General features: G+C 46.2%; 1 protein-coding gene across 8 annotated transcripts in view; it reads right to left on the reverse strand.

Annotated features, from left to right (window-relative positions):
* Window positions 1-822: 822 nt before the first annotated feature.
* KCNAB2 (potassium voltage-gated channel subfamily A regulatory beta subunit 2) overlaps window positions 823-12,480 on the reverse strand; it is a 62,607-nt gene continuing 50,949 nt past the window's right edge. For all 8 annotated transcript variants that reach the window (XM_042478332.1, XM_042478326.1, XM_042478327.1 and 5 more), the window contains 7 exons: window positions 12,092-12,178; window positions 7,287-7,372; window positions 4,813-4,933; window positions 3,462-3,556; window positions 3,201-3,321; window positions 2,961-3,049; window positions 823-2,231 (listed from right to left, as the gene is read on the reverse strand). In XM_042478332.1, coding sequence (XP_042334266.1) covers window positions 2,142-2,231; window positions 2,961-3,049; window positions 3,201-3,321; window positions 3,462-3,556; window positions 4,813-4,933; window positions 7,287-7,372; window positions 12,092-12,178 — 689 coding nt within the window. In that variant the 3' untranslated portion in view covers window positions 823-2,141. The remainder of the gene's footprint in view (window positions 2,232-2,960; window positions 3,050-3,200; window positions 3,322-3,461; window positions 3,557-4,812; window positions 4,934-7,286; window positions 7,373-12,091; window positions 12,179-12,480) is intronic.

Genomic DNA, 12,480 nt, shown 5'->3' on the forward strand with positions numbered 1-12,480 from the left:
GGATCAGTTTGCGGTTGGAAAGAGAGTAGAAAGACGCATAAGGAGACAGGGGAAGGACTTTCCTGGAGAGTCTCCAGGGAACGCCATTCAGCATTCAGGGACAGAGGGAAAGATGATGGGGAAAGTCTTGGGAGAAGAAACCCTATCCTTAAGGCCTGTTCAGGTGGGAAGGAAATGGGGGGGGGAAGAAAGAAAGGTGGGGTCATTGTTGGAACAGCAACAATTCCCAGTGTTTAAATGTGCCTTTGTTGGAAAAGCAACAACAGTATTTAGAGCTTTGAAAGCTTGCAACAAGCATACTGTGCATTTCCGTTGGCCGATAAAGGTATCACCGTTTGGTGGGCTTTTGTTTGAATTTGCTAAATGGCCAACACAGCTACCCCTGAATATTTAACGCACAGCTACCCCTGAATATTTAATGGTATTTAGAGTTAAATGTGTCTTAGAGCAGCAGCTCCGGGGTTGAAGGGTGCGTCACTGACCTAAAATCTCATTCCTCATCCTACAGATCGCCGCCTTGAGTCCCTGTATTGGGAAGAAAGGTGGGATATAATAAAATAAAATAAAAATAATAATTCAGATCCTAACATCTCTGAGATTTGGACTGAGATGCCTGGAGACCTGGATTTGAATCCCAAGTTCAAATCCCACCCAGCTATGGAAATGCACTGCATGATGTTGGGCAAGTTTTACCCAATTCAGTCCAACTCTCCTCTCTGCCTTCATTTGTCCTCTCTCTGCTCCAACAGCAAAACTGAGTCCTCTTCCTTTCTAGCATACCTTTGCCTAGCATCCTCAGAGAGCTTTTCTACCTCGAATCGCATTCCAATAATGAAAGTTTTGTTTATTCTCCAGAGCTGTTGGTATCAATGCGCCTTAACCATAACAGCTAGCTAATGCACTCTATCCATCTTCCCCTTTCCAACATGGATGTTGCTTTAACATTCGTATCACCTCCGCTATTCATTTCAACCTGCTTCCAGTGCGGATTCGATGCTGTCCAAAGAAAAGGACTTGACGGCTTGCAACTGTCCTCTACTTTTCCTTCAAGGCCCCCCTGCCCCACATTACGGAAAGGATGAGTTGCATTTGCTCACAGTTCGTGGACCACGGACCCTCGTAAAAGTTGCATTAGAGAAACGATTTCACACTGGTGCTGCCTAGCGGCCTGGCGTCTTCCTCGCCCACAAACTTTTGGGGGAAGAGGAAATGTTGGGGGAGTCGGTAGATATTGCATGCAATCGTCTTCCCCCGGATAAAGCGGTTTTGTAATGCACCCAGGAGGCCAGCCAAGGTGCATCTTTGGAAGCTCCTCTAGTCAGACATTAAGAGCATGAATGCTGTTACTTAACCATAACCTTAACTCTGCCCATTTGTTTTTTCTAAAGTAATAATACTAATACTACTAATAGTGGCGTGCCAGATCTGACTAGTCAAACTGAAGGGAAGGGGAAACCAAAGAGGCAAAATGACTTAAGCCAGGGGTCGGCAACCTACAGCCCGTGGGCCGGATCTAGCCTGGCGAGGCCTTGGGACCGGCCCCAGCCCGGTCCTGCCGCCGATTGCCGCCCCTGCCGCAGCTTCCGCGCCGCTCCAGGTGCCATTTTGAGTTCGGCCCCCCCAGTTGTCTGAGGGACAGCAACCCGGCCCCAAGCTCAAAAAGGTTGCCTAGCCCTGACTTAAGCACTGTGGCATTCTTTGTGCATACAAGTGTTTCTCAGAAGAAAAGAAACACTGCTTTTAAAAAGAAGAAAGGAAGGAAGAAAAAGAAAAGAAGGAAGAAAGGAAGGAAGGGAAAGAGAGAGTGTGGTTTTCTCCTTTTTCAAAAGGCAGCATGTAGCCGGAACCGGCCTAAACCTTCCACATGCCCCTTTTCCCAACCTGCCGCATTTTCTTGCATTTCAAAAACAATAAAAGGCCCGAAAACAAAAAAGAAGTTAAGAAGCCTACGCAGTCCGTCGATGTTTTGGAAACGAACAAACAAACAATGACGTGGTTTCTCGAGGACATCTCCAGACGCGTTGTAAGTTATTCTTGGATGCAGACCGTAACTCTTCGCTCGGCTTCGATGTAGCTTTAAGCAAGCAAACGGGAGAGATTGGGAGTCGAGGAAAAGTCCCAGGCGGACGGGAATTCCCCAGTTAGGATCGGTAGTCCTTTTTGCTGTAGGGTTTATTGCCCAAGATGCTATCGATCTCATGGATAATCGAAGAGGAAAGTTTGGGAAGAACCTGTCGGACAGAGAAACACGATACCAGTTAGATTTTAGGCCTTTTGGGAGGTATGTTTAGTACGTTTATTAATGAGAGTCTGCATGGTGATGATAGGTTTGCCTTAGGCTTGAGGGGTGAGCAAGGCTCTGGGAAACCTGGATTTGAATCCCAAGTTCGAATCCCACCCAGCTATGGAAATCCACTGCATGATGTTGGGCAAGTTTTACCCAACTCAGTCTCAGAGGAAGGCCATGGCAAACCTCCCACGGATAAATCTTGGTGTATTGTGAAGTCAAAGGCTTTCATGGCTGACATCCATAGTTTTTTTGTGGGTTTTGGGGGCTCTGTGGCTATGTTCTAGAAGAGTTTATTCCTGACGTTTCGCCGGCATCTGTGGCTGGGATCTTCAGAGAATGTTGGCATGGAAGAGAGTGGGATCGATCGATCGATCGATCGATAGATAGCACAATCAAGCTAACACGTGTAACCCTGGGTAGGGAGGTGTGTGTGTGTGTGTGTGTGTGTGTATACACATACCCAACTTTCTTCCATGCCAGCGTTCTCTGAAGATGCCAGCCACAGATGCTGGCGAAACATAAGCAACAAACTCTTCTAGAACATGGCCACGTAGCCCGAAAAAGCCAAAAAAAACTTGGTGCGTTGGTCTGACAGGACTCTGGGAGACCAGGGTTCAAGTTCCAGCTCAGCCAGGTGTGTTTTGGGGACTGAAGAGGGGGGAGGACTCACCTGTATTGCTCCGATATTTTCCATTAGCTGGTCCGCATTGGAGGCCCCCAGCAGCACCGAACTGACTCCTTCGTTCCGTAAACACCAGGCTGTTGGGGAACCCAAAAAGCATCAGAATAAGGCAGAGACATAGGGTGCGTATACACTGTAGAAGTAATGAAGTTCGGCGCCACTTTAAGTGCTTTCGCTCCATCCTATAGCATCCTGCTGAAGAATGGCACATGGCCACCTTCCACTTACCGATAGCCAGCTGGGGGAGAGTGCATCCCAGCCGCTCTGCGATGGCTTGTAGCTCTTTCAGCTTGGCTTGCTGCCGTCTTCCTTCCTCGCTCAGGATCTTGTCCTTTAGCCACTGGTAGCCCTGGGGAAGAGGAGACAGGTTTGCCCCAGGCTCCATCCAGGGCTTCCAAGTGGCTATGCCCAATGGCACAATCCCACCTTCTTCAACAAAATAAAACCCACCCATCACCACCATCTGGAACCGCATGCACCGGAACTCACTTTCAGCGATGCCCGCGAATAGGGTGGGATCCCACCGTCGTACTTCCCCGAAACGATGCCACACGCCAAGGGCGACCACGTCATGGCGCCCACGCCTGCGAAAAGAGAAGTGTTAATATATATATTAAAAATTGTATTCTATTTTTAAACAACTGATTCTTTTTAAAACATTGCAATAGTCTAATTCCGTTTTGTAAGATTTTAACTGCAGTGTGTTTTTAGACTGTAATCTGCTTTGAGTCCCAATTTTATGGGGAAAGCGGGGTACAAATAAATATAATGATGATGATGAAGATGATGATTAACAATTTTATCTGTGAGATGGAATGGATCCCTTTCTGGGAGAAGGGTGACCTAGAAATGAAATCAATCAAATAAATAAATATAGATAAACAATGTTGGTGATGAGAACAAAGGACACTCTAAAGAACACGAACTCCACCAAGGTGAAGATTGCTCATTGGACTTCTGATTTCTATGTCTGGTTGTGAAAACTGTGAAAAATTGGGCAAATTGTACTGTCTCAGTCTCCGAGAAAGTCAATGCCAGACCTCCCTGGAATAAATCTGGCCAAGAAAACCCTAGGAGAGGATCAACATAACTTTGGATCTAAAATGGTGCAATGGTTTGAGTGGCGGACTAGGATTCTTCCGAGAGACCAACGTTCGGATCTCCACTCGGCCATGGGAACGCATGCCAAAGGAGATGGTTTGGCGACCCTGGGCAAGTCACACTCTCTTAGCTTAAGAGCAAGGCAGCAAAAACCTTCTATCAACAAATCTTCCCAGGGAAGTCCCAGGAGAGAGTGGGTCAGAGTCAATGTGAAGGCATTTAAGAACAGAAGCAAGATCTAGAGATATAAATCTCCTCCTGCACCACCTACGGCCAAAAGCAGGAGTGAAATACAAAACAAAGAAATGGATAAACGAAACAGAGGAAGCAAGGCCAGAAGATGGGACTTTTCAGCAAACGTGGGATCCTCTGCAGTGCCTCCTGCACGCGTTCGGTGCCTGACCTTTCCAGAAAAGCAGATTGATGAGGATTAAACGTCCAGACAAAAGGTCGCCCTTTCCAGTGCCTCTTCATCTTCCATTATTATTATTAATGATAATTGCTATGTCGAGAGCCTCTTAATCCCGAGCCAGCGGCACGTAAAGATTACGCAAAACGATTAGCTGAGCTGGTGTCTGCTTTATAGGTATTGCATGAGATATGGGGGGCTTTCTGAGTGGTTTCCAACGGACCAAAGTAAAGTGGCCCCGAATCCAGAAATGCAAAGATGAAGCTGGCTCGCTCTCCTAGCATTTATTTGGACAGCATGGGCACAGCAGAGCTAATTCGAGGCACTCACCGATCTTGTGGAAAAGCTCCGGAAGCTGCACTTCTACTTTCTCCCGCTGGAACATGTGGTACTCGGCCTGTTCGCAGATGGGAGGGATGAGGTTGAATTGCCGAGCCACGGAGTAAGCTTCCTGCGGGAAAAGGACGAAGGACCGTCAGAAAGGAGACAAAGTCCGGGATCCACAAAGGTTAGGTAGGCCCTTGCTACCGCTTCCTCTCATGGCAGAATTGGGGCACACTGAGGAAAAGGTAGCCCACCCCAGCATCCCCTGACCCTCAATGGGTCTCACCCTCCGTGAACCAGAAATTGCTTCCATGCGATTCTAAATAACCATTTTTGCAACGTTTTGGTGCCCTCTCCAAACAGCATATCCAAATGTATCCCCTCTGGTCAGTGGTTCCCAAACTGTGGCCCTCCAGATGTTTTGGACTTCACCTCTCATAATTCTTGACCACTGGCCAAACCAGCCAGGGCTTCTGGGAGCAGAAGTCCAAAACACCCGGAGGACCAAAGTTTGGGAAACACTTTGTTCCCATGGACCCACCTAAACATTAGGAACGTCAAGTAAATTCTTGACGACAGCATTACCTATGTGGGAAGCAGCACATTTTGCATAGGAAACAATATTTCTGTGCGCACACACACACACACACACACATCACTGAGAAAAATAATTGCTGTTTTCTGTATGAAGCAGCCATGGGCGAATTTTGTGCAGACTAAGCCTTGAACTGCAAAAACTCTCTTCAGTTCTGTTTTCTTCTCGCCATTGTCCCTCAACATGCAGAAAACACATTTTGCACAGCCTTTCCATTCCTAACTATGCACAGCCGCTGCACATCCTAGATCCGGTCAGCAGCATCTCACACCCGAAATGGGCAATGCAAAAAGCTCTCCAGGGCACTGGGAAAGACAGATGGAAGAACAGATTGGAGGACAGAGGGAGGGAGGAACCGAACTTGGGAGAGTTACTTTTTTCTATCCACAGCTTGCAGGATTTCCCAACCAGCATGGCTGCCACTGGTCGGACTGGCAAAGGTTTCAGTGCATTTGAAACACTGGATGGCCACCAGACCAGGCACAATCCTAGCTTATGCAAAGACGTTTTGCCTCTCGCTCAAGCTAGGGATTCCCTCCTCTGCCCTCCCTTTCTTGCACGCCCCAAGTCTTTCTGTCCGTTCCTCCGCATCTGAGCGGGAGCTAATGAAGCAAAAACACATCTGCAAGCAAAACGCTGCCCTGTCCGTTTGCATCACTGTGAGATGTTTGCCTCCAAACCTCTGACCTGAGATACGGTTTCGATGTGAGGAGCAACCAGATCAGACCATCTTGTAGACCTGAAGGGAGGCCATTTTTTTGCTCCTGGAACTCTTGCAGAAGGGGGCAAAGTGATTGCTAGAAATGCCTCCCAAAAGAGAAAAAGGGAAGTGGTCAGAGGTCCACTCCTGGCTTTGGAAAAACGGTCTTATTAAAAGATTAAGCAGTAGAGAGCAGGTTGCAATGCCCAGCCAACCCTCTGTGCCCATTGATTGTTTCTACGCATGGCTTGGAATTAAATCCCTAAAAGCAACAGCACAGCAACAGCATTTACATTTCTATACCGCTTAATAGTGAATTCAGCACTCTCTAAACCAGTGGTTCCCAACCTGTGTGTCGTGGCCCCTTTGGGGGTCGGATGCCCCTTTCACAGGGGTTGCCTAAGACCATCGGAAAACACATATTTCTGATGGTCTTAGGAATCAAGCCGAAAATAATTTTATGGTTGGGGGTCATCACAACATGAGGAACAGTATTAAAGGGGTTCTCAACCTGTGGATCACGACCCCTTTGGGGTCGAACGACCCTTTCACTGGGGTCGCCTAAGACCATCGGACCAACTGCTACTTCATTACGCTTACGAAGCAGCAACAGAAATAATTTTATGATTGGGGATCACCACAACATGAGGGACTGTATTAAAAGGGTGAGAAGCACTGCAAGTGGTTTACAATGTGTAAGCCAATGGCCCCCAACCAAGCGGGGTACTCATTTTACCAACCTACAAATGGAAGTCTGATTGGACCTTGGAGCCCTCCAAACTTACAACCTTGTGGTTGCATTCAACCATGGCGCCACTTTCAAAAGCAAACTTTGATTTTGCCATTTTATATCAGGGACACCATTCTCCTATGCCATTGTATAAAACCTAAAGCTTCTCTAGATGCTAGGACAGTGGTGGAGAATCTTTTAGAGACCAAGTGCCCAAACTGCAACCCAAACCCCACTTATTTATTGCAAAGTGCCACGTCTCTCTGGATTTCTGATGACAAACTCTAGTGAAGTCTGTGTTGGGATGATGGTGCGTGTGCCCACAGAGAGGGCTCTGAGTGCCACCTCTGGCACGCGTGCCACAGGTTCGCCATCACTGTGCTAGGACTTCTTCCAGACACGCATGCGTTTGCGGAAGAGACCGCTGGCTCCCTTGCATCCATAGTCCGCCGTACCATAATCTCCATGGAACTCCATCGCGAGGTGCCCCAATACATCGCCATTCCTTGGTTGATCACGTGGGTCATGGCGCGCACCGTTTCTGGGAAAAGGAGAGAAGGAGAGGAAAAGGAGGAGAAAAAGGAGCGAGACCATCAGACACAAGAGCGACACGTCTGGTTGAATTAAGGCCACGACACCAAAACGGAGGAGGAAAATAAAACGAGACGGAAGGGAAGGTTTGGGGTTTTGCTTTGTTTTGGGGAAGGGCTTTGACTACTCAGACATCTTGCAAGCAGCGTAAATCTCGGCCTCAAAAGGTTGGGAGAAAAACAGCATCTTTCCAAATAGAAAAAACTAGACCGTATCCCCAGGAAAACAAGTGTTTGTGTGTGGGATATTGCGTCTGCAAAAGGGTGATGGATGTGGAAGGAAAAGGAACAAGCGGAGAGAACAAAATGGACAGAGATGGAAGGATGAGGCCGCCATGTTTGATGGGGTGAATGGAGACACATCGGGAGGAGGACCAGACTATGGAAGGCTCACTATTTATATCCCGCCTCTCCCTACGGATCGAGGCGGGTTACAGTACATTTCGATAAAATACAGAAATATACAATATACAATATAGCAGATGTGTCTTGACACATTGAGCCACCATCTTGAGAGAATGGTCTTCACCTTCCATGGGATATTTTTTGCATTCCAGGACCTTTTTGGTGAAAGATTCATTTGCACAAAAATTGAGCCGAGAAAAAAAGATGATTTAAGAAGATTGAGGCAGTATTTTTAGGGTCTTTGCATTTGCCAGCTCCTCTCAGACCAACCCTATATCCCAGTTTTCCTACCCCACAGTTTTGGGGTAAAAGGGAGTTTTCTCAGTTATATTCCTATTTATGAGAGGGCCAAAAGCGTAGCCCAAGTCTTAGGGTTGGTGGATACAGAAACAGGGCAGTTGTTGTTTTCTTTTTATCGTTTTAAAGGTCAGGTTTTCTAGCCCTGAAGGTGAGGAATGTGTGCTTGGAAGTGTCTGAGCAAATAGCTAGGAAAGGGCCTTGGGGTTCTTCCGAAAGATGCCCTGGGCCTCCATCGTATTTCTGAAATGCGCTCAAAAATGCTCCCAAAACGCTCTGAGGAAACATGCAAAGCGAAAGGCCTGTCAAACCACAGCTAGAAAAAAAGGACCATGCCAAGATGCAGGGCTAGGCATTTAACAACACCAAAATTATATATATATATATATGGGAGGAAGGAAAAAATACAAATCGGTTACATACTGATTTGTCATCGAGAGCTAAGGGAGACTCCTTTTTAAGGTATCACCAAACTTGTAGACCCTTGCTAGCTGTTGCGTCTTCTATGCTTTGAGGTCACTTTTGGGCAGAGTTTGGGAGGGTTGCTTTCATTGCTTTTATGGACCACAACTGCCAGAATTCCCTCCTCCGACAATACATTCCCACTTACAGATAAATTGGTGTGCAATCCGAATCGATGGATCGATTCGACAGTGGAGCGTGGTTCCCACTACATTTGTCCCTCTAAAATGGTCCACTTGTGGTTCACGTCATGCATGAATCAGTTCAAAATGATTCGGTTCCAGCCGTCCGAAGGGGAAATTTGAATCGATTCCAATCTGCATGTGGTTTACACTTGCGCAGATGTGATTTATTGAAAAAGATGTGGGGAAAAATCACCATCAAATGGGTCTGGTGCATGGTTCCCCTCGCTGAATTGCTTCGGCGATTCAATTTAAGTGGGAATCAGGGTCATTTGAACTTGTTCAAACCGAATTACAATCCGGTTTAAAAGGTAGTGGGAATGAGGCCCAAGACAGTTACTCTGGGTGCCACTTTTCACGTTCTGTCTGGGGCATTGCAGACATTTTGTCTGACGGATGCTAAGAAATTAAGACTGCATCCGGCGAAAGGTGACAAAGACGGAAAGCGAAAGCAGAGTCCTTTTCAGCCAAATGCACAAAAGGGATGCTGTTTTTGCGGCTTCTGTGTCAGAAGGTGTTGAACTCAATATGAATTTGCGGCACCATTGAGATACTGAGTTGTGAGCATCCAAAGAGACCTTTGAACCACCAGGGCCAGAAGAAACCAAAGTAAAAGAATTAAACCTAAAATCATTTTGACAACACAGAGAGACAGATAGCAATGCATCTCTATGAGCATCTCTTCTGCGCAGTCCTTTGCCTCGATCTGCAAAAACAAACACCTTCCTTCGCTTTTGTTTTTTGGAAGGCTGCCTTCCGAATGAAAAACTGTACAGAGCTCTTTTCTTTCTGCTTTGCAGAGAGCGTTGCTCAACAAGAAAACCCATGCTCCGTTCCTGGCATCGCCACTCCAAGGATGATGGGTATCTGAGTTGGGAAAGTTGCGCCTGTGCTTTCCTGGTGACCGGAGAGCCATTATTTAGAATGAAACCTGGCTGTTCAGAGCAAGACGAGTAAATAGTTTGGCTCAATAAGAGGCAAATGAAAATTTCACTGTGGTTTTGCATTGGGTTTGCCAGTCAAAAAATATACTGCACATCCCAAGATGTAGGCAACGTGACGAGGAAAAAACATGTCAACAGAATGCAAAGGGGATGATTAAAAACACTGCCATTCTGCAATGCAATGCAATAGAGCAAAAGAAAAACGCACGGAGATTTTGCAACAGGATGCAGTAATGCGACGGGCAAAAAAAACCCCAAGAGCGCCATTTTGTGACGCAATGCGGTAGAAAACGCTTAATGCAAGGCAACAACATGACGGCCCAAGTGCACTGAGATTTTGTGCAGTGGAAAAACTGCAACGTAGCACTGGTGGGGAAATGCACCGTTTTTGCACTGCACTGCAGTGGGAAAATGGCAATGCACTGCAATGCAAGTCAATGGGAAAAAACACATCCCAATCTTGCAACAAAATGCCGTAATGCCGCAAAATGGCATGCTCTCCGCATTCAGCTGGCATGAGCCCAGAGCTCAGAGATTGCCTTTTCTGGGTCCACAAGAAGAGACTGTCCACAAGAAAGCTGCCCTTCCCATCGTTTATATTATATTATATACAGTATGTATCCCACCAATTTCCATTCGAATGCAGATGGGATCAGCATGGATAAGATGCTCACCAACACAAGAAAGGAGGGGATTATGGCATGACATGAATCAGGACGGATAAAGCGGGCGAACAAACAAAACTGATCGTTTTGTATTGAAAATATTACTTGCAAGATGTTTCTAAAGAGGCTAAAGGTTTGTAATTTTTTAAATTTTCTGGTTTGTTTATTTATTTATTAATTCTTTTTTCCCCTCTTTCTTTCTTTGCTTCCTTTGGGCATTTTATGGAGAATTTGCTGTCGTTGTTTTTCATGCGCGGGTGCATTTCTTAATTTTTTTAAATAAATAAATAAAAAAGGATTGCCTGAATTCAAGGAAGGTACCACTGCCAATAAGGAATCGGAAAAGCCAAAGCGCATGGATTTCTGGTCCCATAAAATGCCGCTTGGATGCAGATAGTCAAAATGGAGGGGGGTACAGTGTACCTTCTATGATGAATGTTCGCGACTTGGAAGAGCTAAAAGAATTCCCTGGTGATAAAAGAAAGATTTGAGAGAGAGACCAGAGTTTACAGCTGCTGTTCTGTTATCGCAAGACATGGCACATCATGGGGATCTGGGCAGCGAACGGGGCCATCCTCCCCACTTTTCTCTTCTCCCCGCTCCCCTTCACCAAAACCCAAGTAATATGAGGGGTGAGGTTGGCCTTCGGGTGCCAAATCCTTCCCTCAAAACAACTCTAAATGTGTCAGGCAGGCATTCAAAACAAAGTTGCAGCTGTAATCCAGACACAAGGAAGAGTGGATAGGTTGGGAACCTGCCATGTTTCAAAGCCCATGCGCTTGTTCCTCTGGCGCATGGGTTGGAAACGGCGGTGGCTGGTGGCATCCATGTCAGCGGAGCAGTGAATCCATTCCAGGTTTTGCACCCCTTCGAAGGAGTTTTCCAAAGGGCTGAACTTGTTTAGCACCACAGGATAAAACCTGGGCTGGGTTGACTGGCCCAACAAGATAGGAGCCACCGGTTGCCACTGGTTGGCAAAGTCAGGCCCTAGAGATGCATGTAGCCTTCCAAAAAGCTGTTTATGCAGCTCCCCCCAGCCCTCTTGGATGCTCTTAGTCTCAAAAGAACTTTGCAGGACCTCTTGGATTGTTTGCAACATACATACATACATGCTTCTTTTGCAAGACAAGGGCATCTCTGATTTTGCTTTTGGTCATCTATAGAGCACCTGGAGGGTCCTAAACTTAGCAAACTGGCCTCACAGTGCCCCAAAGTTTCCTACTCCTGCTTAAAAACTACTCTTCCAAGGGATTTGTTGTTGTTATTGTGTGCTTGCAAGTTGCTCAATTTTTGCACTGGATGCCAGTAAATCCACAAATGACTCCTTACTCAAGGTGTAGGGACATTACTTTCCCTTAGAAGGAGGTTGCCTGCCTGTGACTCCGCATGACTCCCTGTCCTCTCTTTGCATCTTTCCAATCCAACTGTGCTTGAGGCAGGCAGATCAACCTCATCTCTGCCTTACGCATAATACAATCATTCAACTACCCTCAATGAAACTTTGGGCAACAATTTTAGAACGGTTGCTCTTTATGAGACACTGCTCAGGCTTCACCTCCTTCCCATCCAAGGGAGTCTAGAGGGATGCACCCATGAACCACTTCAGGTGGGAAATCAAAGCCTGTCTTTAATTTAAGTGGGAGGAGAAGACCTTTGGGACTCTATCGCCTGCGACAATGCACAAGGGAGAATGTGCAAAGCAACACAAGCCTTACCTTCCATCGGCGTGTTGGGGTCCGGCCGGTTTGCAAAGACCACGTCCACATATTCCAGCTGCAGCCGCTCTAAGGATGCTTTTAGGCCTGCCGAGGGCGAGAGCGGAAAATAGAGGCAAATATATACTTTTTACATCTCACATTACAAATATATACAGTTCTACTTTTAAAAAAAGATCTTTATTAATATATAAACAATACACACACATAGAAAATACATTAAAAATTAAAGAATTCTTACATTTTACAATTGATCATAGCTTCATGTTCTTCTTTTTTGTGCTTCCACTTTCCTCTGTCTTCTATATGGCTCTCCTTGTTTCCTATGTTTTTGTCTTCATGCTGTATTCTCTATCTCCTCTTGTTCTAATAATCAGTCTTCTCTTATT

The sequence above is a fragment of the Sceloporus undulatus genome, chromosome 7 (assembly GCF_019175285.1).
Source record: "Sceloporus undulatus isolate JIND9_A2432 ecotype Alabama chromosome 7, SceUnd_v1.1, whole genome shotgun sequence".
Classification (NCBI taxonomy): Eukaryota; Metazoa; Chordata; class Lepidosauria; order Squamata; family Phrynosomatidae; genus Sceloporus; species Sceloporus undulatus.